This window comes from Accipiter gentilis, chromosome 11 (assembly GCF_929443795.1).
Source record: "Accipiter gentilis chromosome 11, bAccGen1.1, whole genome shotgun sequence".
Classification (NCBI taxonomy): domain Eukaryota; kingdom Metazoa; phylum Chordata; class Aves; order Accipitriformes; family Accipitridae; genus Astur; species Astur gentilis.
This window is the reverse complement of record NC_064890.1, coordinates 14,011,869-14,038,711: the sequence shown is the minus strand read 5'-3', so window position 1 is coordinate 14,038,711 and position 26,843 is coordinate 14,011,869. Positions and strand designations below refer to the sequence as shown.

General features: G+C 36.7%; 2 protein-coding genes across 2 annotated transcripts in view; one reads left to right on the top strand and one right to left on the bottom strand.

Annotated features, from left to right (window-relative positions):
• FBXL13 (F-box and leucine rich repeat protein 13) overlaps positions 1-26,843 on the top strand; it is a 91,285-nt gene that overhangs the window by 15,769 nt on the left and 48,673 nt on the right. The window contains exons 7-9 of the mRNA XM_049814141.1: positions 1,684-1,779; positions 9,827-9,922; positions 12,924-13,059. Coding sequence (XP_049670098.1) covers positions 1,684-1,779; positions 9,827-9,922; positions 12,924-13,059 — 328 coding nt within the window. The remainder of the gene's footprint in view (positions 1-1,683; positions 1,780-9,826; positions 9,923-12,923; positions 13,060-26,843) is intronic.
• LRRC17 (leucine rich repeat containing 17) lies at positions 20,230-26,135 on the bottom strand. The gene is made up of 3 exons (XM_049814150.1): positions 25,379-26,135; positions 22,065-22,220; positions 20,230-20,854 (listed from the first exon to the last, which is right to left on the bottom strand). Exons 1-3 carry the CDS (start codon positions 26,133-26,135, stop codon positions 20,451-20,453), a joined length of 1,317 nt encoding a protein of 438 aa, XP_049670107.1. The 3' UTR covers positions 20,230-20,450.

Sequence of the window (26,843 nt, the reverse complement as noted above, 5' to 3'; positions counted from 1 at the left end):
CACGTGGACAGCCCCATATACCCCACTGCCAGCACTCCTGTCTGGTCTCACTGTGAAAAACAGGGCTCTTCTCAGTTCTGGGAAGGTTTCTCCTGTGAAGGAAGAGAATGCCGTAGCTTGGTGGGATGCTCAGCAGATACCATGTGGGGAAGGGGAGAGATGGGAGCTGTAAGACCCAGCCACTGCTGATAGCCTGGGGGTTCCAAAAATCACACTCGTGCAGATAAAGCTCTCCCACTGTTCAGCTCCTTTTCCTTCCCCTACTGTAGGATGGTCAGAATGGAAACCAGCTGTGGACAATTTATCAGTTGCTGGCTGCCAGACACCAGTTGTCAGATCCTTCCTGGAGTAAACCTGTCATTAGTCCTGCTTCTTCCCTGTTCTCTCAAATTAGTCGGTAGACTTTCACTTTTATTTTTGTTTCTTCTCTCTCCTGTACATTTTCTTTCTCCTCTTTTCTTGCTGGTATCTTAATATATTTGAAATGTTAGTCTAACTAAATTGAGTACACAAAAGAAATCCTGTTTCTGGAGTGTACCAGGGCATTCTTAGTCAATAATATTCTTAAAATTCTTTCCATTCTTAATAGCAGTTGCCAAGGATTGGTTTGACTTCCATAATTGATTAGAATGGATATAACAGAAAGCATATAACTGAATAATTTTTTATTGTGTACTTTTGTACTATGTACACTTTTGTAGGCATTTTGGATGCAACTGCGTCACCTAGACATAGTTTTCTGGTACAATTCAGCATGCCCTGGGATATCTCAGGCAAGGCTAGACCAGACAGGCCTCCAGCTTAAAGCTCAAAAAACGCAAGAATCCTCTGCCAGTCCAATGTCATATCTGCCAGTCTTTTATGGATATCTTGGGTAATCCAGGGCATCTGAGATGACACTGATTGAATTTAAAATGCAGAATTAAACCATCAATGATTATAATATGTAATAAACTTAATGGGCTAGAAGAACTTGCATTGCTACTAAAGGGCAAATAAATTTTCAGAATGGGAAGTTACAATCTAAAGCTCATTATTTCCATTTACTCTGTTCTTTCTGGCTTTCTCATCCCACTGTTTTCTTCTTTCCCATTTTCTTTATTCCTAATTTCTCCTTTCCTGCATATTCCCCCTTTCTTTTCTTTTCTCCTCTCTTCCCTGTAGCAATATTCAAATGAAAACCAATTTTATAACCCCTGAAACTCTTCTGTTTCTAGAGCTAGAATAAAAGGAGATTCACTGTTACTCCCATGTTGAGATTATATATGAAAAATACTTTAGTATCTTTCATGCATATACATTGTGGGATACAATATAACATCAGAGAGATTTCAGTAGTGATGCTTTCTGAAGACTTGTCTGAAAAATTTGCACGTGCTACTGGTATGTTTATGTCATATTGTGTGTACACAATGTTTTAGTTTGGAAATGCAGATGGTCTCCTATGCTTCTATATTGTATTGCTACAATGCAAAATCATGAGAAGCACCCCAAAACTATGACTATTCTCAGTAACAGCAGTTACAAATGTTCATAGATGTGTAACTATATGGGGATTTGAAAATACCTAGTTAAGTTTAGCAAATTTAATTTCATATTTTTTTTTTAATATTTAAATATATTTGAAACTTTGAACCTTCAATTAAGATAAAATTGTACTTCTCTCTTACCATCTTTTTTCAGAGTTTGGCAAATGAAAATCAGAAGGGCTGTTTTGAATCAAATGATCTTGCTGTCAGACATAAAACATCCCATTTACCAGAAAAAGCGTTATTACAGGTTTGTGATAGTTGGTGTTCTTTTTAATTTTTAATATGTATATTTCATAAATGGTATCTATCGTGTTTTGTTGAAAAAGATGAGTTTGTGCAATGGAAAGGAAAGTTCCTGTTTACCTTGTTCACTTTGAGTCAGCTGGAATCCTTTGAAGGACAGTAATGCTATTCTTTCCTTCACTGGCACCTGATCATATTCTGCATGCCCTAACCTGAAATCCAGAAGCTTCTCTGAGCTGAGACTGAAAGAGGGAGACTTAAAAAGGGAGAACAAGAAATCAGGAAATCTGTAGGATAGGTAGAGAGTGGAAGTTCTGAGGGAAGTAAAGGGGTTTGTTTACAGTGAATAGAAACTTACAAGGAAAGCCCTAAATGTGATAGAAAGGAGTTTAATTTTCTTAAAAATAGAAGACTGTAGGGACATTATGCAGCTTTAAGACAGAAAAAACTGCTAGGCCAGAAAGCAAGAGTAGAGGAGAGGAATCTAGTGCAAGGGCGCAGTGGGTAGGGAGAGATTTCTTTCCAAACATTTTTATTCAGCTGTTTAAATTAATTTGTTTGTTTGAAAGGTTGCTTTGCTCAGTATTTTTGTATCCTTTCAAAATGTAACTTTAGAGGGTAAAAGCTTGTTAATACGCTGACTTCTAGAAGACAAGGTGGTTCTACCCAGAAGAAAGATAATTGATTTGTGGCAGTATTTTAGAAAAAGAACAGAATTTTTAACTACTGGTTGTGGGACCTTCAGTTGTAGAGGCCAGTTTAACTAAATTATAGGTTGGTTACTGAAAATAATTGCTGTTGAGGGATACGTTCAAACTACTGCTAAAATGTTTTCTTTTTATCTTCTTATTCATAGGCTTTAATTTGTCCTATCATGTTTTTCCATTAATTTAACATTGCAAAAACATTAAAGTGGTATTTCAGAAAAACATGATATGTTTTTCTTTTAAATAGTATGGACAATAGTGAACTCAAAATTCAATTTTTATCCAATAAAGTCTTAAACACAAATGCAGATACTCAATTTTAAGCATGTGCATAATGCCACTGACATCACAGGAAACTTGGATCTGTAAGCTAAATCATGTACATAGTTTATAGACCTTACTCTCAAAAAACAGAGCATGCTTTAATTCTTCTTGATGTTATCTATATGGATTACACTGGTGGTGCATACGGTCTTCATGTATGTGAGGCTGGTTTATTTTGACTTAGGCCCATCAGTGGGGTTTAGTTTGTGCTATTTTCTTAGTACTGGCTCATTCAGTAACCAGAGCTTCTGCTATGAAACGATTCAGGTATGGGCCCCTTGCACCAGCAGTAGTATCTCTCAAAGAATTTGGGAGTCGTGATACTCATACCTCTGATTACTAAGGCATTGGTACAAGTTGAGGAAGTACCTCTAATATGAACCTCTTCTTCAAAAGCAGTGCACTCAAAAGGGAACGTTCTTCACCCACACCACTAAAACAGAGAAAGAGATTAATTTACTGTATGAGTAGCAGAATGACCAAAATTTGATCTACAGTGCCACCTCCTAATGTTCTCTTTCCTATTAAGGTAGTATTATACACTACAGTAGTATTATATATAAAAGATAGTATCATCTAAGAGTGTGTGTGTGTATATATATATCAAAGATAGTGTTATAGCTTACATGTGTCCATATCCATCCAACTTGTCATGCCTGTAAATAAACAATTATTCAAATTTTCAGGAATTCTGAAGTTGGTAGTAGCGTCCTTTCTTCATTAAAAAAACTTGAAATAGTGTAATCTTTCTGTTACTTCTATAACAAACAGTATTGACAGCATCATTCCTTTTTTTGTAGCTTGGGAGAAATCTTTATTTTATCTTAATCTATGAGCCTTGGTTTTTTTGACATCCAAACCATAAGCTCAAAATATAATGACATTTTAAGCAATCCTTCTAGGTTGCCCTTTTCTGAGGTCACATCATGTTCACAGTTACATGTGCTGCTGTCACAAAGAATCAGATCTCACATACATAAAGACTATGCACATGAAAACCAGAATCTGGATATTAACTTATCAAAAAGAATGACAGCTATTCTGAGGTATGTAGCCATATTTTTTGATTAAGGCTACAGAGCAGCTGTAAAAATACATTATATAATTTTATCTTCTGTTCATATATAAACTTGATTTTATAGCCTGTATAAATCAAATATACTGTCAAGTGCTACTTTAGTGGCTTAGCAGAAAACATTGATGTCTTCCTTTTCTAGAGCAATTCCAAATCTGAGGTCGGGAGCTGAAAGGCAAGGTAGTTTGGCAGTTTAGACTTTGGCCCCATCATAGTTTATATTTTAAGTGCATTTATGAGGAGAATGAAGTAGGAAGTGAGAATTCTACTGATTTGAATATGAAATAATAACCTAAAGAATAAGAAAAAATGAAATTTGTGTGGATTATGCAATTTTAAGCCATATTTCTGTGATCCATATATAAATATGTCATTGTAGGAAGATGAATCATTTTTGTTTGTATATATTTAAATGGCATTTACATATCTAAAATCCAAATCCAAAAGCTAGAGCTAAGGAAATTGTATGTCATAAAAGAAATCAGAACTAATTATGTCACTGCAGTGAGAAAAACCAAGAAGTAATAAAATGAAAAACAACAATAGGGTAAGGTGAATATATTGGGGAATGTTAGAATAATGACAACGTTGAGTTTTTCACTAGAGAGTCATCAGTATCTTGAATTTTCAGGAAGCAATAAATAACAATAAGATTGTCTGAGTATTTTCAAATCTGCTGATTAATTTAAAAGATCTTTAAGTAGCGGTGTGCCTGTTCAGCAATATGCCTTTTTTTGTCACGGTTCTTTTCTTGTGACTGAACACACAGGTAAAGATAAAGAAATGTAAAAATTCTGCATCTTAAGCAGTATACATTTGTATACCTTTGTGTACAAATGAGTTTCTCTGTACTTTTTCACATATTCCTATACGTAATATCTGCCTGTTCATTGAACCAAACCACATGTAGTTTTCTATTCCTATTTGTATGTAGTAAATAATTTTAAAATATGATTTTTTTCAGTCTTGCTTTCTTAGGGTTGAGTCTTGTTATTTCCCTCTCTTTACAGCACAGGAAAATAAAAAAGTTTTAATATGTAACAATATTATTTCTGGGGGGAACCTATGCTCCAGTTCACTAAAGGATTTAAAAACAAAATGAGCTTAGGTAGGAGTTTATCACCTAGATCTAAAATAGAGATCCTTAAAATTGTCATTGAGTATCATTTAACTGTTCAAATGCTCGAGGCTTCAGTATTCAAGTTTCTTAGAACTTGAAGTTTTGCTGAGGATCTTGAACCCACAATTATAATTGGAAGGAAGCTGGCCCAACCTTCCTGTTATTCCCATTTACCCTTTCTTGCCCCAGCACTGTTTTCCCCTTTGTGTTCATTACAGTGATTTACGTGAACCGTATCAGGGAACAGATCTGAAAAATGTCTTCCGTTTTCTTCTTTTACTGAATCAGTTGACAGTTGGATCAGTTCCTTAATCCAGCTCATTGTGTGGCTGCATGAACAGTTTTTTAGGTACGGTTGGTCCCTTCACCATCTGTGGGGAGATGTGAGTTAAATTCTCGCATTTAACAAATAGGTTCAAACCCCCGTCACTGCTCTGAAGGCTGCACTGACCACAGAGCTGTAAGATGGTGGTTTTCACACAGAGAGTAAGGGCAAGATAGGAGCAGGTCTTTCTGGGAAGCCTCCTCATACACCCTAGGAGGAGAAAGAAGCCTCCCCAAAATTTCATCCAATCCACCCTCTTCCCTCTTTTCTTGTCCGTTCCCCCCTGCCCCACTCCACCCCCCCCCCCCCCCCAACAAGCCCTAACCCCTCCACCAACTTCTGCCTTTAACAGAATAACATTACTTTGAGATAGTGAGGACATAGGTTTGGGATTTAGATGAAGACAGTAGCTGAGGCAAGAACAGGGGGTTTTTGTGTTACCTGGCTGGCGTGCTAGGCAGGGTTTGTCACTTCCCTCCTTTTTTTGTGTGCAGTGGTGAGACAAACTAGGCTGTCATGGGGTATGCTGTGGTTGCTGTGATGTATGGGAACGCAGCAGTTTCCTATTTTTCCTGGGGAGCTATCCCGAGAGAAGTTGGGCCACAGGGAATGGAGCTGATTCTCCTGGGTTATGTTGGGGTAGGGAGGGTTAAGGACTAGGATCAACAAAAAACAACAGCAGCAGTGCAGGGATTTGGGGAGGGGTGCGTGGAAGCATCCAGGGCTGGGGAGTGCCTTCTGGAGGGTCTCCTTCAGGGCACACAAGAGAGAACAGGCTGAGCCAGCTGTGCTGAAAGTATTTTTGCAAGTATTTTTTGTGTATGTGGGATAAGTCATGCAAGTTATTAGACATGTGGGATGGAAGTTAGAGCTGTGGATCTTTGGGGCATGCCAGAAAATAATGACTTTATGTGTAGAGTGCGGAGAGAACAAAAAATATTACAGAAAAGCAGGAAGCCTACTGAATTGCTTCCATTTTGTATTTAAAAAGAATGCCGCTCCCTTGATCCAGAGAGAAGTGCCAATTTGTGTGGCTGTCACCTGGTTACTTTTTCTTGAGCTGTCGCTATTCTATTCTGTACGGGAAGTGCAGAAAGCTCTTCCGTTTACTGGCACAGACCAGAGATTCCCACTGAGTGCCTAAGCATTTGCGGCAGAAAGGCAGATCCTTCCTTCCTTCCCCCCTCCCTCCCTCTCTCCCTCCTTCTCTCCTTCTCTCCTTTCTTTCGTCCTTTCTTTCCCTCTGTGAATCTTCATGCTCTCTTTTTGGTGGATGCAGTGTGTAGATACATTCTCCTATTGAAGGAGATTGTTACTGGGTGTCTCCTCCAGGCCAAATCTGTGTTTGCCCTGAGCTTTCACAGACTGTGGAAAATAAAGTGTGCCTGGAGTTCTCAAAGTTTTGGAACTTATGGTAAGGAGACTTTATTGGCGCTGCAGTTGATATTTGGTGGTGGATGATTTCAAAATCACAAGGTATTTAGTAAATATCAGTATTAGTATGCTATCATTTATTGCATCTTTCTGTTCTGCTCCCATGCAAAAAAAAATCTGTCAGTTGGTATTTACTATGGGGACAAGATCTGTCCTCAGGGCCAGCTGGAAACCATTTGCTTTGTAAATTACAGTTTCCTAAAAAAGTCAGTGATACCACAGTACCCTAGTGTTGAGTTATTGACAGAAAATTATTGCTGTACTTTAAAGCTGGCTACTGTGGTCTTGACCTAACATGAAATAAATGTTTCAACAGACCTTTTCAGAACTGGAAATTGAAAAGGTTACTAGCAAGAGTGTCAAATTAAAAGCCTTGCTTTCATTCTTCTGATATGAAACAGAACCCTATTAATGAATAATAATACAGTCAATATTTTCTTTCTCATTCTAACAAGTCATATAGTTCCATTTATTCAAATACTTTTTGTGAGCTGTGTCAAAATTCCTTAGAGTTTTAAATTAGATTGAGTTTTGAAGTTAAGGAAATAATCCACATGTCCAAATTAAACAGAATTCTGCTTAGAGAAGCCTGTGATGGATCCAACTATAATTATCATGGGATGCAAGTCTTTGAAGCGATGGGGTGTACAGAAGGAATTTGCTATTGAAAAGGGCCTACACATTTCTGTACTTTAAGAGATCTTTGTAAGTCCCCAACTGCATTCTGAACCACCTAAATATCTTTAAAATGAGTATGGCCATAGCAAGCTCCCAAGATTCCAGAATAAAAACATAAAGCCAGAAAACCTGATTTTTAAAAATTCTTTTAAGTAGTTTATATGACGTGAAATACAGACAGCTTGTGGGACAGCAGCATATTTTGAGGAGCAGGCAAATTGCTGGAATGTATTAAAGCTAGTGGTAAAAGATGCATTATCAGTGATTTTCCTACCTGATTTATCCTTTTCTAGCGAAAGAAATTACAGCCTTTGGATAGTCTCTATAGGTTGCAACCGAAAATCTTTTTAAATCTTGGTAGAATACTCTTGATATTTCTGCTTGTTTCTTTTAATTGAACTTAATCTCTGTGATAAAAATGGTTTCTAGCCAATATGTTTTCAATCCTGTTCATTTCATTAGAACTGCACAGAATATAAAACAGGATAAAAGTTTCTCTTAAGGAAGGAGTATTTCCTTTAGTGAAACATCTCTTTTATTAAAACATCCCTTTTTGATTCTAACAGTTTTTTAGTGACTCATTTATTATAAAGCATATTTCAGTATAACCAAGATAACCTGCACTTTGGTAATCCATGCACTCTACACTTACACAGGTAGTCACTCTTTCTTCACTTCTTAGCTATGTTGATTACCAGAAGTGAAACAAAGTTTGCAATTATTTCCTTACTTTTGTAAAAGCTTTATGTGTATTGCTTCTGAGTACAACACTCATTTGAGTCTCAAAGCCTCTATTTGACTCAAGATTTCTCTTGTGCCTGTATAGTTCGAGTGAATTCTGTACAGAGTATGCATTCATTTTTCTGGAGTATATGTCAAATCATACTTAATATACTGCTATAATGAAAAACAGATTTTATTGTATGCATTATTTATGGGAAGTTATATAACTAATATGGAAATGTTCTTCTATAAAACACACTGGTATCTTTGCTATGTTTTCACTCCAACATCTTACTATTAAGGTACATAAGTGCTAAGCTCTTTGAAAATGTATATTAATAAGAAAAATTTGTCTTCGGTGACAGGTTATGGGATAAAACTAGAAAGTTCTTTTTGTATTTTTGCTATCAGCCAATTACCATACTAGGTTTAAACTGTTGCCATTGATGTATTATTGTGCAATTATGAAAGTAATTGCGTTACAAGCATAAAGTTTTCCTTATATAAAAGTTGCTTTAGGAAAAGTGATGTGGGATTTTATTAACTGTTCCTTTCAGCTGGTTTCTTTTTCATACTTAGAACTGCACATTTTCAGTGTTGCATTTCATATCAGATGTTTATATTTCAGCATATGATGTAGTAATTCAGTTCTGAAAATGATTATGGGTATGGGAGTTTTTAGTATGTAAATAATCCAGTGGCGTGACATAAAATTCTGCATATGCTCTTTGTCTTTGAGTCTTAAGTGGATCTTATGTTTTCAGATGGTTATAATATAATGCATATTTTCTTCTATAGCAAAGAAATTAAATTTTACCGTATTTTCCCTCATTTTGTTTTACCAAGTTTCTTCTAAGATGAAACATTAGCATTCTGTTGGCAGAAATACTGTTTGACACTTGGTCATAAAAATGGTAGGTGAGGAGCTATGGCAGAAGCCTGCCAAATGTTTTCTTCATTCAGTCTCTTACTTTTATGGCCTGAGATTGCTGTATCTAACATTATTTACCAGGACAAGACCTTTTGGAATGCTATAATTTAGTTTTTCAAAATGTTGCTTAGTGATAGCAGTTTATTTTAGAATATTTAATTGTATAAAATGAACTATCAGTATAGCTTGTTTTTTTTCTACCATAATACAACACATTGACTTTAATATTCTGAGATTAAAGATTTATAGATATATTTCCCAAATTATACTAGTTAAATTAAAAAGACCTCTGAGGTAGAAGCTACGAAACCTCTTCATAGGTAATTCAAAGTTGAATTTAAATGTACTATATTTAATTTACAACTAAATTGTCCAAATTATATTGTCTCAAATAGGTTTAGGAGAGGTGTTTTAACAAGTGTTGGTTTAATATGGGTGAAATGAAACTGCTGATAGTCCATGAAAAATCTTCAGTTTTAAAACGTCTCTGTCATTCTCCATCATAGCTTGAATTTATGAGCTTTTAAGCAAACCTGTCTTTTCATACTCTTTGTTAAGGCTGTTAATGAGAGTAATTATTGACATTCTGCTATAAAAGGTATGTTTAAACTCCTAAGAAAGAAGTATTCAATTTGAAAATAGCTCTTGTTGTTTAGGATAATGTGTCATTTAATACAGTAGTGCTTCTTATTGAATAGTTTTTAATATCATGTATGTCTGTTTTTCTGACTTAGATCTTCTGTTATGTAAATTTAGTTGATCTGGCAAGATGTGCTCAAGTTAGCCAAACGTGGATGCTACTAACTCAGAACAGTTCATTATGGAGTGACGTAAGTAAGATAATCACTTTCAATATTTTATTTCAATTTTATTTGTTTTAAAAAAATAAAAAGAGTGAGGCAAGGAGGTAGTTTACTTAAGAATGCTAAATATGTAGGATAAAAGTTTTATCCCAGAATATGACTTGTTCTACTCAGCTACATGAATGAAAAAATAGGAGCAACTCAAATGAAGCTGTCTGTGGTGTATCGTTATAAAATCAGTGGAACCGAAAGAAAATTGGAGACTAAGGCTTGGCTATAGCCCACTAAATTTAGACAGTTAAGTGAGGCCTCTTAGGCTCCCTAGGTAATCTAAACTGGCACTATAGGACTACTGTGGAAGGAGAACGTAAACTCAGTTACAGATACTCTGAGACTACTTGTATTTGCTTTAGAGAGACTCTTGTCATTCCTGGAACAAGTGGTGCAGACCAGCTCACTTCCATACTCATGACCTCTTAGAGTGGTTCAGGTGGTCACTGTGTCTCCAGAGCACATGCCAGTGTCCAAGGTACTGTGTTGTTTCTTTTGCCTTAGCAGTCCAATTCCCTAGCACACACATTTCAGTCAACTTGCCTTGTAAGGCACATTGTGTGACCATGCTGGCATGGTCTGTTTGGGGCCACACCTGAAATAGCTACTCTGCCTTTGCCTTGGACTTAAAAATACAGTCACACTGCTCATTGCTATTGCCTTCAGTAGTGCTCATGACACTTCAGGTATGAAGGACTACCTCAAGGGTCCCCAGTCCTTAGGCAGGGGCTTCAGACTAGCTGTGGGACCTCAACCAATATTACTGTTGCCTCTGTATCTTTGCTTCACATATAGCTGTTTATCAGCAGTACAAAGAAAGATTAAGGCCACATTTTTTAAAGTGTGTGGGCACTTCAGACATTATTTAGTCAGATTTTAGACCCTCAAGTCTGAAATTACTATCCAAAATACCCAGTGCATCTTCTGCATAATCCTGGAGATGTCTAATCTGATAGGTATCTCCTTTTTGGACCTAAAAGTTCATGATGATGATGGTGATCAAAGAGACTGTTTTTCTCTTTTCTCCAGAAACTGCATGACCTGCATCCTTGGTGTGAGGGAGCAAAAGGGCTGCTCTGCAAGGGAAGGCGAGCTGGGAGCCAAGGGTGCTAGAAGGGCAGGCAGGGGCAGTGCCCCCCCACTGACTAGGGGCACAGTCCCACAGAACCTGAGAAAGAAGAGCAGAGCAGGTCCAGTGAGAGTAACCAGGATCAGCCACCCACCAGAGACTGCCAGTGAGCCCTGTAGTGAAGAGGCATCTCCAAGGTCAAGTCAGGAAGTGAAGTTCATGAGTGAGGGTCAGGGTCAGCCAGACACAAGGGTGGACACAGACATGCCTAAAGTGTGGTTCAAGCAAAGACTCAGGGCAAGGGCATGAGCTTAAGGGCAGCTCCTGAGCCAAGTGAGGAAACCCCTAATGATGCTCCTCCAGCTCTTTCACACAATGAACTGTTTTCACAGCAGTCTTATCCAGGGTTACACTGCTGCATCATATAGGACCTGACCTTGGACTCTGGTAGCTAAACCCCTGAGGAAGGAAGAAGTTGCAGAACCTGTTGGTGAACCGAGGGCCCTGACACTAGGCACCTCTCTCCCACTTAAAGAGATCCATTTTGGATCCAGAAGGTAAATAGTCATGCCTTGTGAGGCTGAGAAGAGATCTGAACTTGGGTCTCCCGAATACACTGTTCTGTCCCCTCAGTGCGACACAGGCTCTAGTTCCCAGGTAGCTGGAGGCCTATATCTGCCTTCCTGACTGAGGTAAAGAAGTTCTGGAAGGCTCAACAAATGCTGCTTACATGTCCTGCTGTCTGGTTTAGGCAGCTGCCTGTTCTGTGTGAGTTTCTTTAAAATGACCTTCTGACATGCTTAGCTGTGATGTATATTTTGTAGAGTCTTTGCTCAGATTTGCGTTGTTGAATCTACATTGGGCACCAACACCTAAAAGACACTACAGTGCCTGGCTTGTAGGTGCCTGGAGCCTTTATTAGGTCTAGTCTTAAGTTACTGTGATGAATTCATGATGTTAATGAAACTAGTATTAAAACTTCTGATAATTTTAATGTAAGAAGAACAAAATCCTAGTAAGAAAGTGAAAAACTGTAAAAAGTTCTGAACTCCTGACTTCCTGGTACTGTAATCACCTCCAAGCATTCTGCACAGAAATAATAGTGATTGATTTTTCAAACTATTTGGGTAATAAACGTGTATTATGAAATGTACAACAAACAGATGTGGTGTAGCTGTAGCAGGTTATACAAAAGGGGAAAAAAAGCTTTTTCTGGCTTTTTTTATGAACAAATTTAAAGAAGGCATGAAAAAGTCTTCTCCAAAAAAGGAGATATTTCTTATTAAACATTTGTATGTTGGCTTTCCTGCTTTTTTGGAAACACTTGGTAGATAGACTGTTAAAACTATTTTCTAGTAATTTTTGTTAAAACTTCTTAAACTTGAACTTTTGACAAATACTAAGAAAAATAATGGTTTTAGTCAAAGATCTAGATATCCCCAGCCTGCAGCTTAAAATCACTTAAGGATTCTTCTACTAAAGCTAGGATGGTAGGTTATATATTCTTGATATCTTGACATATCAGTAGACTATTAATTAGAAAAAAAAAATATCTTTAGCTACTTTAGGGTTTTATACATCTTAAAGGGAAAAAAATAAAGTAGGTATTCAAGTCTGACAATTTTCTTTGCACATAATATTCTGGCACATCGTATTTCAGCAGATCAAGACTTGCTTCATCTTCATATATACTGTAGACACATGCTTCCTCTACATTTAAGTAGTTTTAGTCAGCTGTCTAGAATTTTTATATATGTAATACACAGACATTTCTGTGTTTTCCAGGCTATTGATTCAGTGTTTACATAGAACTTCATATATTTACTAGTGATTTTCATAATTACCTGTATTTTGTATGTACTACCTATTTTTAGTACTGAATTATATATCAATTGTTTAAATTTTTAGATCAATTTTTCATCAGTGAAGCATAAAGTTCAGGACCAAATAGTAGTAAATATTTTGCAGAAGTGGCATCCATATGTATTACGTTTGAATCTTCGAGGTTGCTATTCTCTTCACTGGCCTAGCTTTAAAAGTATCAGTAAGTATTACTTGTATATTTAAAATTTTAATTCTCTCTTTAAACTCTGTCTTCATGCTATGCTTTGCTATTGTCCCATTTTACTGCCTATATTCTTCTCTATATGTCCAGCCATAATGAAGCAATGTGAGTATGAGATCTGTAAAATTACTTTAAATGTGGCCCCCCTTCCTTCATTACAGTCTCCAGGCCCAGCAATATCCATATGACTGAACATTGCTAGAATGCCATAGAATAGTTTATGTTATGTGTGAAATGCTGTAATATGACAAATAAGATTGGAATGCAAACATGTGCTTAATTATATTAGGAAGCCAGAATGGAACTCCGCTGAGATAACTGTCACAGAATCACAGAATGATTGAGGTTGGCAGGGACCCCTGGCTCAAGCAGGGCCAGCTAGAGCAGGTTGCCCAGGACCATGTCCAGACTGCTTTTGAGTATCTCTAAGGATGGAAACTCACAGCCTGTCTCAGCAACCTGTGCTCAGTCACCCTCATAGTAGAAAAGTGTTAAGACAGCACCTCCTGTGTTTCAGTTTGTGCCCATTGCCTTTTATTTCCACTGTCACTGGGCACCACTGAAAGAGCCTGGCTCCATCTTCTTTGCACTAACCCTTCAGGTATTTTATATACCTTGTTAAGAGCTCCCCTAAGCCTTCTCCAGCTGAACAGTCGCAGCTCTCTCAGCCTTTCATTATAGGAAATATGTTATAGTACCTTAATCATCTTTTTGCCCTTTGTTGCACTCCCTCCAGTCTGTCCATGTCTCTCTTGTACTGGGGAGCCCAGAACTGAACACAGTACTCCAGGTGTGGCCTCGCTAGTGCTGAGTAGACAGGAAAGATCACCTCCCTCGACCTCCTGGCAATACTGGTCCTAAAGCAGCCCAGAATACCATCCACCTTCTTTGTGGCAAGCGCACATTGCTGGCTCATGTCCACCAGGATCCCCAGATCCTTTTTTGCCAAGCTGCTTTCCAGCTGGGCTGCCCCCAGCATGTACTGGTGCCTGGGATTGTTCTTCCCCAGGTGCAGGATTTTGCACTTCCCCTTGTTGTACTTCATGGGGCTCCTGCAAGTTCATTTCTCCAGCCTCTGTCAAGGTCCCTCTGGATGGCAGCATGCCCCTCTGGTGTATCAGCCACTGCTCTCAGTTTGGTGTCATCCGCAAACTTGCTGAAGGTACACCCTATCTCATCATCCAGATCATTAATGAAGATGTTAAGCAGGACTGGACTCAGTATTGACCTATAGGGTATACTGCTAGTTACTGGCCTCCAAAAAGAGGCTCACAGACACAAAAAAAAAAGAATCCAAGCGTGGTCCAAGATATTAATGTGGTGTTCAAGTTTTAGCACAAATAACAAGTACTTGATTCTACTGCCAGAACAGAGTCCCCCTGGAAGTAGAAAAGCTTCTTAGTCCTTTCTGATAATAGGTGTGGAAGTACATGTGACTATGTGATTAGAGCTTAATTCCCTTCGTTGACAGCATTTTGCAATAGTGTGGGGTCAATAATTTCTTTCTCCATATAGTTATATGCTCCCCTAAGCAGAGAAGTGGGCAGGAAAATAAAAGCCTTTATGATCAATGTTAGACGTTCAGTGCTAGCTGTGAAAATTTACTTGATTTGTTGGGAATTACCTGCATCCTGTTATTCAGCCATATTTAAAACTTCTTGGTAGTGTCTTCATGAGAAAAAACTCTTCTGCTGCAGTTAGGCAAGATCCCAAGAAATGTTTTTGATTCCTGGCACAGTTTTACTTCAGTCTTTCTCAAGCAGGAGGATGTTACTGATTGACTCTTTTTTAGCCTACGCTTTAACTGAATGCAAATGCATAAAAAAGGAAAATGTTTTTATTATTTAAATAAAAAGCATATTTTGATGTTTTGAGACTATAATGCATTTACTATTTATAATAGTATATACTGTTATAGTATATTTAGTATATCTATAGTATATCTAGTATATTTATAATAGATAATACATGATTGAAATTGTTGATGCAGCCTAAAACAATTTCAGTGTGTTTTTCTTTTGTTTTAGAAAGTGACTGTAATTATGGGTGAGAACAATTTGCTCTCTAGAGCAGTGATGGAAAAGAACAATTGGCCAAGAATAAAAAGTATATTTGATCATGGTCTTGGCTTTTAAATCACAGGATAAAATAACATTCTCAATGTTATCAGCATGCAAGTTTTTCAGTGAAATAATTTAATTTGATATTGCAATGAACTTTGGCAGCTAATAAAGAAAGCAAGCCAAAATAAATCATAAACAGCCACGTCGCATCCCTTAGGGGGGCTGTACTTAGAAATGTTAAATCCTTTTATGATTTTGTTTTCTGCTATCACATTGGTTAACTGATTCATATCTAGTTAAAATAATTTAACTTAGAATTATCATCATGTTGGTTATATCAGTCAGAATATTAGTATGTTGATTGACATCCATCTCCATTTACCTTACATATCAAAGACACTAAATTCGTGTATCTACAAACTATGTATTTCCCATTTTTGTTGACAATTTATGTTTTCTGTAGGCTCAAAATCAAAGATCATGTTAATTTACATCTACTCAGTGCTATTAATTTTAAACTAATTGCGATGAATCATGTATGATGGTCCACAGGGGCTTTTAGAAAACATTGATTTTTAAAGCTGTTTCTTCTAACTGTGAAGCTAGCCAGTAGTTCTTTTTAAGAATGAAACACATTTATATCAGTGTATTATTGCTATTTAGATTTCTAACATATTTCTTCTGTTAAAACTCATTGATACAGATCATACAGCCTACTTGTGCCATTCTTTTGAAGCTCTTGTGGATGGTTTAAAATTGCTGCAAAACTATTTTTCTATCTTTTTTAGTGATTGAAAATCATATTGAAATTCTCTTCCTTTGACATTTCTTGAACTAACAAACTGCCTTGAACTGTCTGTGCAGTTATAGGCTACAGATGTGATGAACCTTTTCATTAGAACTTCCCTGAACTACAGTTCTGACCTCATCTTTCCAAATCAATCCAAGATTACACAGATTTTGGCAACTTGTTTTTATTCTTAATGGTAAAACAGCAATGATATGAACTGGGGTTTAGGTCTGTTCAGCTGGCTAGTCATGTTAATATTTTCCTGTAAATTAATGAATTAGCTGCAATTTAAAAATTGTTTTTATGTACTGCAACTTTGGTATGTGGTGTATGCATGAAATAGTAGTCATTGTTTAATATCCACATATGAATATTGTATGATTCCAGCTCAGACTGTCTTTGGCAGATGAATGTGTTATTGTGCCAAAGAAAAATGAGTATATGAGATGCATGGATTACAGCTCAGCTGTTTCTGGTATTACTCCACCCACTCAGTGATCTTAGAGAATTGTTTGACTTCAATATGTGACTGGGAACTGCCTTTAAAAGCTGCCGTTCATATTCATAGTGCAGGAGCTAAAATTTCCTCGGAAGCTTTTGAAGTGTTTTATTCCCAGTAGTGGTCACAGTATTGACAGAACTATCCATTTTTCCTGCACCCTGTCATGGCAAAACATGGCGCAAAATAGTCTTTTCTGTGTTTCATGTGTGCTGTGTGGAGAGAGGGGTACTTCTTCTATAGAGCACTGTAGTTTATCCCTTAAGACAGCACTCCCAGTATATATGCTGCATATCAGGAAGACAATGCACTATCATACAATTATTTTCTGGATATAGACAGAGAAAGACGGGGAATCAAGAGAGAGATTACTCAAAGAAAGGACTTAAAAAGCATGTAAAGGAAGAGGAAGGCCCATTATTTTCTTTTAGACATGGAAGTGCTTCTGGGACTTTTATGATTAAATAGTACAGGAACAAAGAAATTTCAACATTACATTGTGGTTTGTGGCTATGGTATTTCATGGAGAGTGTACTTTAGTTTACAGTACATTTCGGAGAAGCTCAGAGAAATAGCAGTTAACCCTGTAATGCTGAAGTTTTTATCAACTGTTAGTCCTCTTCCCCATATGTACATTTTTCAAATATATTTTTGTCTTTTTCCTTGGGCTGCCTCCTTCTTTACTATCTTAATAGTTCCTATATGCTTTTCCTGTTGATACAGTCTTTTCTCAAAGAATTTGCTACCAGACACTTGTCAGGAGAACATACTAGCATATATTACCCTTGCCCCAATCTAATATTTCCATTCTTGTGTACTTACATTATTTGGAATTGGAATTGCAATTACTATTCTGTGTCTATTCTGACACATCCTCAGTACTGGTGTCTGAAAATGCCAACATGCAGAAAACCCTAATGGGTTCCAGCTAGTTTTTCAAGGAGGGCTTCCCCCCACACCTTTTTTTTAAAATTGTAGGAAACTAAATCACCACCTGAATACTTATTTTATAACAATTCTCTGGTGTCATTGCAAAACCTGAAATATGCAATCGCTTTAGACAGTAAAGAATAAAATTATAGTGCATTGCAGTTAAAAGAATAGAACTTCCAGCTACTCCTTGAAGGCTCCAGAGGCCATCTAAGGAAAATAGTAGCAAGGACAATTCCAGCATTCAAAACTTTCATTGTTTCTTCTCTTGACTGCTAGAAGTCTTTTCACTTGTTGCTTCTTAGAGGTCTAGACAGATCTGCTCTTAAGTATTGAATTTCATTTTGGTGTTATTGCACAAGTGTTTCTTTCATGGAGCTTTTGAGATGACACTGATTTCACAAGTTCACGCTGAAACCTTTATTTGGTGGATAGTTGTTAAACCATCTTCCTCTAGAGTGTGCTTGTTGATATGTCCCTCGCTTACAGATTTCACACTTAATAGCTGTCACCAAACATCTTGTGCTGTTAGATATAGGCAGCATGTTTAGGTCATCATCCCCCTTGAACCTTCAGCAGATACAACATTTTCTGGTGCCAGTGTTTGAGAAACCTGAGAGATCACACACACACCCTTAACTCTGGCTTCTACTGAACAATTGTCCTATATATCACTGCGACCTCCAGGTTTTAGTCTTGGTCCTAAGAGGCACATTTCGTGATCTGTTTAGGAATCCCCAGGGCCTTTGAACTTGTTATTTACAACAATTAGGCCGCTGCTTTTCCGACGGGTAACCTTTTGCTGACTAGAGAGATCAGAGACCTCTCACCCAGCTTTTATCTTATATTCCTTTCCTAGATTGCCTTTTCTACCCAGACTTTAGCTTGCCTCAAGCTATTTTTTTTCTTAATGCTCTTTGCAGAAATTAACCTAACATGGTTTATAAATTCATTTTTTCCTACTCAGCTTTTCTTCATTGGCTGTGCTGCCAGTAACAGATGATCTGCTGTGGTTCCATTGTCTGTCCTTTTCAATCATTCCCAGTAGTTCCATTCTGTACTGAAATAATCCTCCAGAATTTGAGAGGAGGAGGAGGAGTTCTTCACTTCATGCTGGCTACTACTTAAGACAGATTTTTTTTCTTTCAGCACTTTTAAGTTTCTAGAAAATGCCCCATTTAGTGAATATTACTGGCCAAATGGGATTTTAATCTGTGTTCCATCTTATCAAGATTAACCTTTAATAATTAAGATAATGCTTAAGATATTTCCAGGAGCAGGGATGAGTCAGATACTGTTGTATTTGCTATAAAGTTTTTAAAAGATGTTGTGTAAGAAATGGCTAAATTATTCAGTTTATCAGTAAAGCACCATTAAATATATCCACAATCTGAATAATGGAGGATATGAAGGAATGCAGTTTATAACAGGATGTGTTTGCTTAAGGATTTTTTGGCATTCCTACGACCCTTAATTTCTGAATTTTTCCTTTATGTTCTTTTACTTCATGTTAGCATAAAAGCACTGAGTGCTTTGTATTGCACTTCTAAAACAAAATGTGTGACCTTTTGGGCTTGTGGCTAAAGCACCAGAGGAATCCAGAAACACTGTTATCATGTGCAGATCTTTAAAGGAGGACATTCTCTCCCTGGAGTGTTCCAGAACTTCTTCCATGGTAGCCAACAGATATTTAAAGTTTTGGCTCTGAATCTCTATCCTGCACTTACATATTTCTTGCTGATCTAAGAGCAGGAGATTGGTCTAGGGCTTGAGCACTGAAGTTTTAATTCAGCATCTCCTACTTGTCCACCATGTGAGCTTGAGGAGTTATCTTTTCCACGTGTAAAAAGGGGTTTATAATATCTGCCTTTAAGAGGCACTAGTTCTGCTAGTTCAATATTAACTGATGCAGAAATTAAAAAAAACAGAACTGTTTTGTAAAAGCTAAGAATAATCATTCAGCTTTTTTGTAAAAGAACTTTTAGTCAGTATATTGTGTAGCAAGGAATTTTATCTTTAGAGATATTGTCTACTTAGCTGGGGCATTTGTATGGCTCTGTTACCATAGTATTAGAATAATTACAATTTTTAATAAATCTATATTCACATAGAAAGTTGTGTGGTAAGGAGGTGCTACAATGTGCATTTTACAAATGAGCTGGGGGAAGGGTGGACTGTGAGAATGTCCTACACTTAGTGAGCACTCAAAAGCATACTTACCTTTACTTTGGATGGGCATGTTGGATGCAGACCACAGCAGCCTTCACGTGGTCCTCTTCACCTAGAAGTGATGTTATATAAGCTGTGTCAGATTGACACGGCGACCTAAAATATCTCCTAGAAAGTCTTCAGCTCTGCCTACTACAAAAACCAAACAAGGCAAATATGAGCATGTGCAGCTGGATGTTGGGAACCGACCATGTCTTGGCTACTCATGGTTTCAGGCAGCTCAGGTGTGGAAGAGGCAGAAGCTGAATTATTCACTCAAGACTGAGCAGGAGCACTGGTAAGTCAGCAAGTAGAACCCAACTTCTGGGTTTGAATTCTAATCAGTATAACGACTGTCATTCCTGTTTTTCTAGAACTGTATTTAAGGTTAGTCTTGAGTTTGATTTTTCGTATACAATAAAACAACAGGAAGCTGATACAAAAATCTTAGAAATATTTTCTGGGAATATTTCAGGAAACTGATAGATACAAAGAACTGTCAATACATTCAAGAAAAATGTGTCTTGATCACAATCCTGCAGAAAGTTCTGTGTCAACTCATAAGCTGTGTTCATACATAAGATAGCTCCTCCTCACCACATTATGTACATTTGTGTCTATCGACTTCTACTGTATAGTTTCAAATATTTGCCAAAATATTTCACAAGAATGTCCAGAACAAATTGTTAGAAACAATTACTTGATGAAGGATGCTGTATAACTAATGCCATTCTGTAATTATTAACTGCAATAAACAGAACTTTGTAGGCACATAGTCCTACAAACAATCAGTATAATTAACAAAAAATGTAAACAGCATGTTTTTCTTTGTCAGAATATCAAATATTTGAATGTACTTAAAAAAATAATCATTCCCTTATTAGCCTATCACAGTGACAATTACACCATGCTTCTTTACTGTTTGAACTGATTGTTCTTTGTGTCGTTCCCATTCCTCATCATCTTTTTCCAGATCAAAAGTTTCTGGATAAATGGGCAGCTTGTCTTTTGGGCACTCCTCGTAATAACTTCGAACATATTTTCCAACAGACCATCCTTTGTATTCCTCAGGCATTTTGCATTCTAGGCCATTGTAGTGAACATTGTAGTGATGCTTCAACCAGTAGAAAAGATAATGAATGTTGTAATCACATCTCCAGGGATTCTCTCTCAGCCACAGTATTTTCAGAAAGTAAAGATCTTCCAGTACTCCATATTCAAAATTCTGCAAGCTGTTGTTTGATAGATCCAGCTCCTCTAAGTTATTGAGACCTGAGAAAGCAGCTAGTCAATAGAAAAATAGTTATTGGTACCTTATAAAGATAAGTTAGAACAAAACATGCATATTTGCAACAGGAAAAACATTTTCATGATTATACATTTATTAATTTTTTTTTTGCAAAAGCCTACAAAAAAGACTTTTCAAACACTGAACTTTAAAATATGGCTTGTGCCTTGACAAGTGCATATTGGTATAAATATATTGACATTAGGGGAGTTGTACTGCTGGTAGAGTTATAAACCACTTAAAGAGCGTGCATGAGTGTAGAATAGGGACAGTGAAGGTGAATGAATGCTTGATTTGGTCATAGAAGTCTACTGTTACTGCCATGATACAGAAGTAGAAATATGGAAATTTATTATGTATTAGACAATGTGCAGTGCTAGTAGTTTTTGTATGTATGTGTGTGTGCATAGAACCTTTAAGTTAATATTTTAAGATATGGAATAAACATGGAGCTTCATAATAATGCTTCTGAGTCACATTTCAGAGCGCGGTTCATACGTTTTGGAAGTATACTGTTTCATTTAATGGCAGAAGTCTTAAATAAATTGACTATGTCTAATGTTAAACCTCATAAGTACCATTTTACTGATATTATCACTTTCTACTGCAGTTTAATTTCCAAAATGCTACTAGAGAAGGGTCTTTTTGCTTCATACTTTCTCTCTCCTTGTGTTTGCTTTCATAATTAAAAACCAAATACACACAGGCAATAAGCAAAATGCCAACAGGGCCACTTGAGTTCTAATAATATATAACTTAACAGCAATTATATGTAGTGATTTTTAATCCCAAAGAGTTTAAATCCTTTTGGTTTGTCTATTACTTTATTGTCCAATAAAATTTAAAAGCACCCTCATTATATGACAAGTTTTCTTAGATTTGGCAAAGATATTTAAAAAATCATTGAACTATTTAGCATTTTGGGAAATGATTTGCCTTCAGTCTGCAGAATTAAATTTTTATACTTGATTGGTTTAGTATTAAGAAAGGGCAGCTGAAATCAGTCTCTATTGATTTCCATGATGAATACATTTCAGTGCAAACCTTTAATCTATGAATTGAGTGGTACAAAAGCTAAAGTTTGCACCAACTTCTAGATTTTTAAATCCTTTTTTCCCCACATTTATATCTGATAGAGACATTATCAAAGTTTATAATTAATAAAACACAAATAACTTTTTAATGAGTATTTAAAATTATTCTTACCAGGATCAATGTAAGCTATTCCATTACTGTTTAGGTTTAGTATCTTCAGTTCACTGACATCTTCAAACTCTTTGGCTCGTAGTTGTCTAATTTTGTTGCTGGACAAATCAAGTTTAACTATATCTGGAGGTATGTTACCTGGAACTTTCTTTAAATCTTAAAAAATGAAAAAGATATAACTTGTGTCAGCTTTAAACTATTCTTACTGCTTAGGTATCACAGTTGCATACCACACACAGTTTTGTCAGTCTAGCATTGTTTCTTGTTTTCTTTCCCTTTTATCCTCACTACTAGTGTCAACATGTTTTTTTTCAACTTCTGAAATTCATTGCTTTGTTCCCTTGTATCTATACATTTCATGTGAAAATTGCTGTCTTCATTGATGCTTATAGTAAAGCCTCTTTGTGTGTTTTGTATTTTTATTTTAATAGAACTCTACTGTTCATTTGCATAGGGATAGTGTAGGTAGTGAAGATACTATACTAATAAAAAGTATGTGTGCAGTGCTTGATCATTTAAAGAAAAGAAACCAGAGTAACTATATAAAAAAATGTTCATTGGTATATGAACATCTTCCATAATCAAATTATAGTGTGCTGTCTTACATCCTTTGTTTTGTGTTCCCAAAAGGTACAATGTTCTAAATTTTATCAGCAATAAAAATGCTAGTTTTTATAGTATTTATAGTAATATTTACAGTTATAGTTCTTCAGTTATAGTTATGTAGTGTTTTAGTAATATTTAAGACTTTATATTTGTTACAATACTTACAGTCGTTATGTCCAGGCAGCATAGTGGTGTTCTGTCTATCTACTTCTCTATCCTACTTGTATCATTGGCATTACCTAAGTAGCCAAGCACCTCTCAGTCATCTGAGTGTGTATCCTTACAGTGTTCCTTGCAAAAGAGTTACAGAAAGAATAGCTTCTAGTCCGGTAGTAAGGGCACATTCTTGAGAAGTGTAAGCTGTGGTTTGAATCCTCTCAGGGTAATGTTAATAAATCTAATCTCCAGGATTATGTTTAACCAATGAGTGTTCTAATCCTGGGCTGTTTTTACAAGAAAATGAGTAGTATCTCTTATTTGACCGTCTTTGAATGAAAGCAAGTAGTTTCTGGATCTGTGCTGAAATTTGTGTTGTCAGTATACTTCTGAAGTTCTGAGGTATTCTCAAGGCTAAAGCAGTGTATCAGTCTTCCTGCCTTATATCTGATTTTGAGCAGAGCTTTGGTATTAAAAATACATAAATACTATAACTACTCCAGCCTGCTCTGTTTGGAGTGCTTCCTGCTTGTGCAGATGTCAAAGTTTCAGGGCCTATTTATCACCAAATGAATGTGAATAATGCTTGAATTTAGAGACTTGGAGAGTTTGGCAGTACTAGAAAATAGATTTTTTTCAACTGCTCTTGCAAATACAAATTCTTTTGCAGAAAATCAAACAGAAGTTACTTTTTGCTTCCAACTTTTGTTGTTTTTTTGATAAAAGAGAATCAAGGACATAGGATGCTTTCACTCTGAAGTACTGAAGGATCGGACATATCACTGGTCTGATGAGATAAAATAAGAAGTTCTTCAAAAAGGAGAACATACACATGGTTATATGTATTTTTAAGATGTTTCTTCCATGAGCTTTCTGACATTAACTGAAAGCTGCTGACCTGTTGTCATATCTCCTTAGAGAAACATAGTACTGGCATACTGCTTGTCATTCCATCCCCTCCATTGTAAAGGAATAATGGATTGCAGTTTTCATGTCATCTTACTGGTTTGGCAACTGATGCCCTTTTTTTCCTACTCTGAAATCTTGTCCACGTGGATTTAGAGAATTTTTTGTGTGTTTTCCCAGCATTTTGGGTACATTATACTCTTACTTCTGATGAAAATTCCAATGAAATTGTGCATCTGCTGCACAGTAATCATATGCAAAGACAGTAAGTACAATGCTTTCATCAAAGATTACCATATGTTCAGAAATCCCAAATGTCTGTGGGATATCTGCATCCAGCTGTCAAGCATATGCACAGTAGATCTGATACTTCCTAAAAAATATTGAATGTACTCAATGTGTCCATGCTAGACATTCAGGAAGTCCTGGACTAATATACTTAGTTCTTGATCTGAAGGATGGAGTCCCTGTACCTTCTAGTACAGCCATGCAGAGGTTGAAGTAACTTTATTTATTCATTATTAGTACTAAAGACAGCAAACCATTTTTAAAAAAATACCATAAAAGCCTGTGAAAATCCAATGAAGAGCAGACCACATTGAATGTTTCAATGAACTCAGAGAAAAAAGTAACATTTTTCTTGCCAAAAGTTTTTGAGTGTATTCATGTATTCAGCTCATCTCTTTGATACCACTGCAGTGATCTGGTATTGCAGGCTATGCTTCACAAAATTTGCGACAAAATCCTACCAATTTTGGCTACTTCTAGTAATGCTTTTTATTTCAGATTTGTAATGTTAAAGAACGACTCTCTTCTGAATTGTTTTGTTGTTTCCTTTGTTTCATCACTGGATAAAATACAGGAAATATAAAGCATGAATAAATGTGCACTTTTGTGTTGATATATGCCCCAGCTGGTTTACCCTTAAGGCTTAACTGTGGCTTTTAGGAGCCTGAGAAGGATTTAGGAATGGAATGGATCCAAGTGTCTGAAAAACATTTACTGAAGGCCCTTCAACTTCAAAATGTTTGCTGGATGCTGGGAGGAAGAACACAGAGGAGGTATTTCTTTATGAACAAAAGCATACAATTTCTTCCTTAGTAGAAGAAATTTTGCACAGAAAATGTGAGGATGCAATGGCTCTCCTTTGCAATCAGGTTCCTTTGGGCATTGTAAGCACAGCTGGCTGCTCCAGTCCTGCTTCACAGCTTGCTTCTGTCAAAGTTGTTGCCATCATTTTGTTGTACAGTGGAAAGAAGAAAAGGCACTCTATGCTTTTCTCTTCAGTACAACAATTTCAGCACAGCTGTAATTTGACTGATTAGTATGTTTATAGTTGTAAAATCAGGACTAGTGAGATGCTGGTCCTTCAGTAACTTAAGCGTGCTTAATTTTATTCCTGTTGATTTTTGTTGGATATCTTATACTAGAGCATTAAAGAATATCTGGAATTGGGGCTGCAGAGTAGAGGTAAAATGCAGAAATAATTCCTACCTGTTGCTTGTAGTTACAAGAGGAAAACAACAGTATTAAAGTGAGTAAAGCAAGTACTAGTACTATATTTGCTGTAAATAATATGTGTATAAATGTAGTATGGGAGCAAGAATATTAAAATCGTTAATTGAGTTATAAGGACAGATACAAACCTTTTCTTTTGCAGTTCAGAGTTGGTACAGGAAACACATACATGTGGCACAAAGAGGAATCAAATTCTGGTTTGACAGCTTCGGGCTTCTCCCGTCTTATGTTTTGGGGGTCCTGCCTGTCCTCTTCACTACATAGCTGTTCAGCTTTTATCTGCTTTAGCTTTTGATTTTTCAGTTCTATTGGGTGCACACACTTGGCATAATTTCCCAAATTTCTGTTTGTTGGAACCTGTAGCATTGTAACAAGAGTTTCTAGCTCACAGTTGCAATGCCAGGGGTTATCATAAAGACGTAGGTAGTTTAGACTGGGTGTATAAATAAAGATCTCCTCAGATAAACTCTTAATTTGGTTATGCTGAAGTAAGAGTGTGGTAAGTTTATTCAAACCAAAAAAAGCCTCGCTTTCAATTTTTGATATATCATTCTGTTGTAAATCCAGACTTTTCAGTACTTTATACTTGGAAAACATATTATTCTTCAATTTACGAATCCTGTTTCTTGCTAGCAGCATGTGTTTTAAATCCTCTGGCCAATCAGGTGCCACAAAAATCAATTTTCTTTCCTGACAATCTAGGTATTTCTCATGAAGATAACTGTATATATCACATGGTAGGCCTCGGGCATTGCGCTTAACAGTGCTAGATGCTTTCCTTAAGATGTTTTCCCTTTCATTTTTTCTCAAACTCCTATTCCTTGTCCTCCTACAGTCAGACAGTTTACAAAGAAGAAGTAGTAGTATAATAGTAACTACTTGCATCCTGACATTCAGCTGGCCCCAGTTATTTTCTGTGACAGCTGGAACAGTTGAAATTTTTGGATAGTCTTAATCAGTATTGTACAGATCTGAGGATGCACAGCTGGGGTATGTAGGATCCCTGTATTGGAAGAAAGGTAAAACATTAGCACAGATGAAACGCCTTTTCATGGAGGCTTGTACATAATGTGTAGCAATCAGTCAAGTACTCAATCATCACACTACTTGGAGCTTTACAAATACTTTGAAGATTTAATGTCCTATCTCTTTTTTTGTTGTTTTTACTGTCTCTGGTCTACTGTCGTTCATTTTGACTAAACATGGGAAACTATATGGACCAATTTCTAACTGATCTTTGTTAGAAGGTTCTCATGTATTCAGGCAAAGTGCATCAGGCTGAATCTTCTTTGTATTTAAGTTCATCTTGGAAGATGAGCTTCAAAGAGGAGCTTGAAGCTGGTATTTTCCAGCTTTCTGGGTGTTGAGCCACTGGAACACATACAGAGCCAGACCAGGGAAAGTTATCCAGTGCCTATCAAACACCCGATTTCAGACTGCGCTCAAGTGTGGACTTGTTTTCAGGTTGAGCCCCAATTATCATAACTAGCCGTGCTACTACCAAGTGTCTCTCATGGCCCATGTCAGATGGAAATGGTTGCAGGGAGCAGTCCTTCTCTAAATTGCTTCAGTATTTATAGTAATTTTTTGGCG

What these genes read in the sequence shown, in the direction of transcription:
- LRRC17 (XM_049814150.1), bottom strand. Translation starts at nt 26,135, where the DNA reads ATGCAAGTAGTTACTATTATACTACTACTTCTTCTTTGTAAACTGTCT. An exon ending in TCTGAACTGCAAAAGAAAAG is followed by an intron (nt 22,221 to 25,378) that starts GTTTGTATCTGT and finishes TCATTTTTTAAG; the next exon opens with ATTTAAAGAAAGTTCCAGGT. An exon ending in AATAGCTTACATTGATCCTG is followed by an intron (nt 20,855 to 22,064) that starts GTAAGAATAATT and finishes TCTATTGACTAG; the next exon opens with CTGCTTTCTCAGGTCTCAAT.